Source organism: Buteo buteo, chromosome 17 (genome assembly GCF_964188355.1).
Source record: "Buteo buteo chromosome 17, bButBut1.hap1.1, whole genome shotgun sequence".
NCBI classification, from domain to species: domain Eukaryota; kingdom Metazoa; phylum Chordata; class Aves; order Accipitriformes; family Accipitridae; genus Buteo; species Buteo buteo.
The window spans coordinates 4,085,892-4,092,617 of NC_134187.1; the positions used below are offsets into that span (position 1 = coordinate 4,085,892).

The 6,726-nt window shown below is 41.9% G+C and overlaps 1 protein-coding gene across 1 annotated transcript; it reads right to left on the reverse strand.

The window, feature by feature from the left end:
• Positions 1 to 797: 797 nt before the first annotated feature.
• LOC142041165 (interleukin-17F-like) lies at positions 798 to 2,682 on the reverse strand. The gene is made up of 3 exons (XM_075049822.1): positions 2,614 to 2,682; positions 1,798 to 2,042; positions 798 to 1,059 (listed from the first exon to the last, which is right to left on the reverse strand). The coding sequence occupies exons 1-3, from the start codon at positions 2,638 to 2,640 to the stop codon at positions 822 to 824; spliced, it is 510 nt and encodes a 169-aa protein (XP_074905923.1). The 5' UTR covers positions 2,641 to 2,682; the 3' UTR covers positions 798 to 821.
• Between the last annotated feature and the right edge of the window lie 4,044 nt (positions 2,683 to 6,726).

The following is a 6,726-nucleotide window of genomic DNA, read 5'->3' on the forward strand; positions in this document are numbered from 1 at the left end:
TGGGTTGGGGTGAAATTCTAGATAGCGTCGGACCAAAGTTAAAACTCAGCAGTGGAAGCACACTCGCCATTTTAGGGGAGGCAGTTTCATTCTCCCCAAAGAAGCATTCAAAGTGTTGTGTTGGACCTATCTTTACAAATCCCTTTCCAATCAGATAATTAGCTGGATAACTGGCTAGTTACCCGCTGCTTTTTTTGCTAGTCTGTCTTTAATGTGAATCTATTGGATGTCACTTGGTAAATCATTTTCCTCCACGTATCTTAGTTTCTCTATCGGTAAAATGGTGTTAATGACACAAGCCCTAACTTTTTCATGGGCTTTACATTCTACTGCAGCAGAACTAGATCTTTTTCAAGAGAATTTTAGGTTTTAGCATCATGCAAATCTCTCATAATTGAATTAAGTGATTTCTTGCCTTATCAAAAAGGCTTGTTTGGAAAGAAAGGAGAATACCACAGAGGAGTTTATTATTGTTTTATTGCACAAAGATAAATAAAGAGATACATTATTACTAACTTTCCCACCAGCATAAATAGAATTACATAAATAGAGATTTCAAAGTGTAAACTAAAGATGTGTAAAGAGTTCCCATTACTTTTTCATCTGGATTCTGAATTCACAGAGTTCAAGTTTTTTTGGGAAAACTTTTTTTTTTTTTTTTAACTGCGACTCTTAATTTTTTAACATATCCTGATACATTCTAGATAATCATTATGGCTTGATTCAGTTTTGTGGAGACTGAATCAGGGCCCTTCATTTCAACGCTGTTAGGCAAGGAAGTTCTCCTCCATGGCTCCCTGCTCTTACACTACTGGCTCCCTCTAAGCCTGGTGTCGGATCAAGGGGGTGACACACGTGCAGCCCACAGTGATTATTTTCTTCTCCAGCCGATAGGATTGGTGGCAGCCCTTCTGCTCCCTCCGGAGAACAAGGATCTCCTGTTTGATAGGGACGGAGTTGAGGCTGTGGTCCAGCTGCCCATCCAAATTCACGCACCTGGAGTGGCGGCACTCGGCGTCAGAGATCAGTCGGGGGAAACGGTTGTGGTCCTCATCGATCCTGTAGGTTGACATGAAAGGAAATATTTGAAATGCAAATGCTGCTGTATCTCCGGAGGTGTGATAGTCTGGATCACTATGGGCTCCCGGCTCGGGAACCTGTACCTCCTGGGATATTGCCTATGAAGGGTCAGTAGACCCTCCACTACTGTAGGTTTTTATGAAATAACGTGTAAGTAAGTAAATACTGCAGGTCTGTAAGTGTAAGAAAGACAAGCATGCCCGGACTGCATGCAACTGCGTTTGCAAAGAACTTGCTTCAAATAGGTACTGACTTTGAAAGACTGATTAGGAACTATTCGAGCTTCCCAATATGTCAGACTGACGGACCCAAAGACCCTCAGCTCCCCCCCAAAACATGAAACGTTCTCAGAGCCTGATATGTTATTAAACCACCATTGAATTTGGTGCAATGTCAGCCCTCTGAGGTATTTTTTAGGATGTCTTAGGTAAAGAATGCTTTTGAAGGTAAAGCTTGCCCCAATACACAAATAAATTAATTAAAATACAAAAGTAATTTGCTTTGCCTTCTGTATGCTGGCCTAGACCATGTTTTTGCTCTGTACTCCTTTCTGTATTTGTTATCTTTCAAAGAGGATTATATGGACTGTGGATATCCACATATTTTCAAAATCTCTCAACAGTGAAGCACTGAAAAGAAAGGTGTGGGTGTAGTCTCAGCATTATTCTTGACTACTGCAGCCAGTGTCTTTCTAGCCCATAGGGACAGAGATCATACCTGTAATCCCACGGAGCCAGAGAGCGGCTGCTGACACCAGGAGTCACTTTGATGTCCTGGTTCGTGTTGCTGATGCTTATGTTGACTCTCACAGTTTGAGGGAATTTTGAGTCTTTTGGGGTCAGGCATCCAGCATATGCTTGCTTCAAGAAGCTCTCCAGCTTGAGTCCAGGCTGTATCATCTTCCCGTAGGCAGAATTGCTGGCTGACAGCACGGCCAGCAGCATTAAGAGCAGTGATCTGAGCTGAAGAAAATCGGTGCATTTAGGACACAACGCAGGTACAGCTGCTCTAACACAACATGCCTAACAACTCTTCTGCGCGGCTGGGAAATTCACCCACAATCAGGTAGTTAAGGCCTATACTGCAGGTTGGAGTAATTATGGAAAAAATGTTCCCTATATCACATCCACTCTTGCTTTCATTAACTAATTCTTACAGTGCTGACAGGTATGGTATACACTCAGTTGTAATTTGGTGATAAAAAAGTTTAAATTCTAGAAAATAATATAATACAGGAGATAGCAGAAAGGATATAACAACAAAAAGACACTCTAAGGTTGAGTTTTCAATGTATTTCTTGACTCAGAGTACGTTGCAGTAGCCCTCTTCACTAATATACCCCGCAGAGTCTCGTTGCTGCCCCATGCTGGTGCTATTCAGCAGTCTCCCATTTCAGTTATTTTCAATTACTAATGGTTTAAACAAGCATTTTAAAGGCGGGTGCAGATCCCTATTCCTGACAGTCATCTATTAGAATTTAATTAAGTCTCTGTCAAATTGGAAGAAAAAAACGCCCAGAAAGCAAGTTCTTACCAGAGAAGCACAAAGGATCAGAGACATCTTCCTTCTTTCTCTTACTGCAGCTGCTGCTTGAGCCGGGCTCTGTTGAACTGAAGGTGTTTGGGCACATTTGCTGCTGGACTTTTTATAAGGGCTTTTGTGCTGTCCTAGTTAATTTTGGGTAGGTGTTTTTTTCCCAACCTTAACTGTGGTTTCTGACCATAACTTAAATTAAAAAGTGTATGTATATATATATTCCATTAACGCAGGTGGAAGACAGGATATGGGCTCACCCTTTCTTAGATCTGTAGATGATGTCATACTTTAGCCATGTCACTCAAGTAGTAACAAAACTCAATGATGATATTAGAAAACCACCAAAAAATTGACACGCACTGCAGTAAGCGGGCGCAAAATATGTGATTTTTAAATCGTGACTAGACTCATCCTCTAGTCAAACGTGAGTTGATGTGCTTCGCCGTCTTGACTTGGGATGCTGTAGGTATGAAAATCACTAAAGTCACTGGCACTGCCAGATTTGATCTGTTTTTCCTAGGTCAGTCTGATGTCTTTTCATCCTGAATTGGGCAGATGTTGGACAGCTGGTCCCCATCTAATTGCTCTCCAATACTTCCCATGTGCTGTCACTTGTCTTGATGTCTCAGGAGCTAGGTTCCTTCTTAAGCTCCTATTTTTTTCTCAGATTTCCTAGTCCGGATCAGGCTATTTTTATTCATGTCTGCACCTCAGGTGTGATATGTCTGTTTTGATCAGAATGCTTTGTGATAGTGAGTTCCCAAATCCAGCCATTCTCCACCTGGGAAAAAACCCCCGTGAACATTGATTTTGAGCTTGCCAACTTTTCATTTCACCTCAGCTTTTGTGCTATGAGACAGGGCTTTGATCCTAAGGAAAGGGGTTTGGGAAGTGTGATGGATGTAGTTAAACCTTCAGTTCCTAAATTAGGGAGAGGACAGAGGGGTTCAAGAGAAACCTTGTGAAGGCTGTGAGATGCGAAAGGACTCCTCTCGTAGGCAGAAAAACTGGAAGGAACTGCAGGCACCTCCTCCATGGAATATAAGAGGTAGCATGCTGCAGTTGAAAATATTGGGAGCTAAAATACCTTGCGTTGTGTAGCCCCAAGGCATTACGACTCCCGGTGTCCCAGCCCCGTGTCCTGGGTGACAGTGATCAGGGATCCCGTGGGGCTCCTAATCCCACCCTGCCCTCTCTCCATCCTTGTCAGACCAATATACCGCAGCTGTGACGTACCCTGCCATGTTAGTATTTAAACATGAAATATTTAAATCCACAGGTTCAAGGGGACATTTGACACGGTGACAGTCAGGATGCTTTTCCTCCATTCGGGGATATTTTTCTAGATTTTCACTAAGATATTGTAAGGGGGTTGCAGACCTGGAGAGGTTGGGCTACTTCAAGGCTGTGCCCTCTTGTGACTTGGGGTCGTTGTTGTTGCTCTAGCTGATAGTGGCTGCCTTGTTTTTTGATTTTTCTTAGGCAGATGTCGCGATGAGTCCTGAATGGTCATTAAAAGCTGTGGGCTTGACCCTGAAAGAGACCTTGCCGTCAAGGAGGGATGTCTGCGTTCACTCCCCTCATCTCTTTCAGGGATTTAAATGACTAGCTCTCTAGTAAGTCACTGGGATTTATGGTATGCTCTGGGTGCTTCTGTGGCATAATTCAATATCCTTTGCTGGGAGCTCAGAGCTCTACAGTCACGCCAGCCAGCAGCAAAGTAGGCAGTGAAGATTTTGAATAAAGCAGATATGGGCCAGAAACTAGAAACTTGGTGCCTCTCCCGGGCAAAAATCCCAACCTCTAGCCTACAGCGTCTTCTTCCCCCTGGTAAATACTTCATGGCATAGTTAATTAGGACAACTCAACATCTCCCAAGGAAAGACTCTCCACCCAGAGTGCTACAAAACCTGGGACACAGAGAGATGGGTCAGCTTAAATCTCTCAGGCTGCAGCTTCCCAGTTAATGATGCTGATTGTAATGAACTGTGAGATATAATAAACCAGTTACGGCCAGCTTCTCTGGTGAGGGCCCTGGAGAGTGCACAAGGATGGACAGGCACAAGGGTGTTGATGCTGCTAATAGGCTGAATTTCAGAGAGATTCTTGACAAAGAGTCTTACCTCTTAGAAAGGAGGAGGTGAGCATTGAGTCTATCCTTCTCTAACATTTCTTTCTTAGGAAATGAGTCTCGTCACTTTTCTCTGACTGCATTACAAGTAGCTGGGACGTGCGCCACGAAGTAACGCTCAGTGTAACAGCCTTGGCCTGCTGATGCATACCTCTTCTCAGGTCTAATTCTGGTGATGTTTTCAGATGAAAATGATGCAAATAAGGTGTGTTTTTTACATTCGCTTGATATTTACTTGTAAACCTAAATTTTACTCACCTTGTGTCATCCAAAGGAGGATGTAAATAAGGGTAGAATTTAGTTTGCAGTTTCTGGGATAGCTATGACCTATATCAGCTTGTTTAAAAGATGCTGATTCTTGAAAAGTTAAATATATAATTCAGTTTCCCTCCTCAAGTTAGAGATGCATAGGTTAAAGGAAATGGTTCCCTCAGAGGGGTTTTCTCTAATGCCATTTACTGAAATATCCATTCAAAGTGGGTCAGTTAAATTTCCAATTTTAGAAGCAAAAAAGATTTCAAAAACCTACAAGGTAGCAGAAGGTCAGTTTCAACCAGCCTGACCCTAAATCCAGGCTCATCTACTCTAAATGTGTCAGTGGTTTGGGTTGCCTCAGTACTTGAAAGGTGAAGAGTTAAGCATTCAAACACGGCTAACGTAGCGCAACATTGCAACGGTGAAAAAAAACTTTCCATGGTTTATTTTGAGCCATGAACGCATTTGCTTGCAATTGTCCTAGGCAAAATGAGAGAGTCTCAGGAGAAAATACACCTCTTGAAATGCAAATGAAATTCTCACATTTCTGGTTCCAAGATTTTTCCAAGTTCCAAATAATTATTTTCCAATTCTTCCTGGTCTGAAGTGAAAACAAAAATTGAACATGACTTTTCCTGTGAGATTAGAATTTACCCCGTGGGATTTGTTTTATTCTGACACTTAGCTCTCTCTTAGCTAGAGATCTGAAAACTGGGATACTAACAAAAGCTTACTGAAACAAAAAAAAAGAAAGATTATCTAAAGCCTTTTGAAGTCAAACCTAGCCTTTCTCTTGGCTCTGGTGAAAGCTTTCTTGAGATTAAGTTGCTGCTTAAGTACTTTACCTAGCTGAGATCCTTCAGGCGCCCAAATCTGAGTGTGTCAGCCTTAATGACACTTTCTCCCTTCAAAGTCACAGTGTTAGTCAGTGCCAGAGCTCCGGCGTCCTGACTGAGCCTGCTGTAAATTAAAAGAGAAATGGCAGAGATTTCCAAATACATTTTTTTTTTTTCATTCACTATCAGTTAAGTTTATGCTACTTCTGGTAAATAAGGAGCTTTTTTATTTACATAAAGGAAGATATTTACCTATTTTTCCTTGTTGGAGAGAATGCATTTTCTTCCTCTTGAGTACATATTCTTACAAATCACTATAAATAAAGCAACACTTTTCCTCCTACATACAAGTATTGCATGACCCACTGTGCATTGTGGACATAATCTCCAGGAGATCAATGATCAGGCTGAGCCTGAGGCCTGTGGTTATCTGAGAGAAACTCAGAACTTGACAGGGCAAGGGTTTGAGCACCCTGATTAAACACTGAAGTTTAATTTTAGTTTAGTTTAATTTAATCCTGCTCTGATGGGTCGATCAGAGACATCCAGAGATCTCCTCCAAAATGGTTTAAATCACTGCACCGATCTCCTACTCCTAGATCTTTGTACAGGAGATATGAGGGAAAAGTAAAGTAACTTTTTTCGTTTATTAAACACCTCTACTTCTCCTCCCCAGCAGCTGCAGTAGAAATTACCATGTTCTACTGCATGCCTAAATTTTCCAAACACAGCTAAATCGATATCATAGCTATCCATCAGCTGTGGTTGCTGTCAGTGGTTGACACATCTGTTGCATGACTAATATCTAATAGATACTCAGTAACCGGGGAGTCAGCAGAAAGGAGGTAGACCACTCAATTCATTTTTTTTTGATTGCTGTTTGGAGGG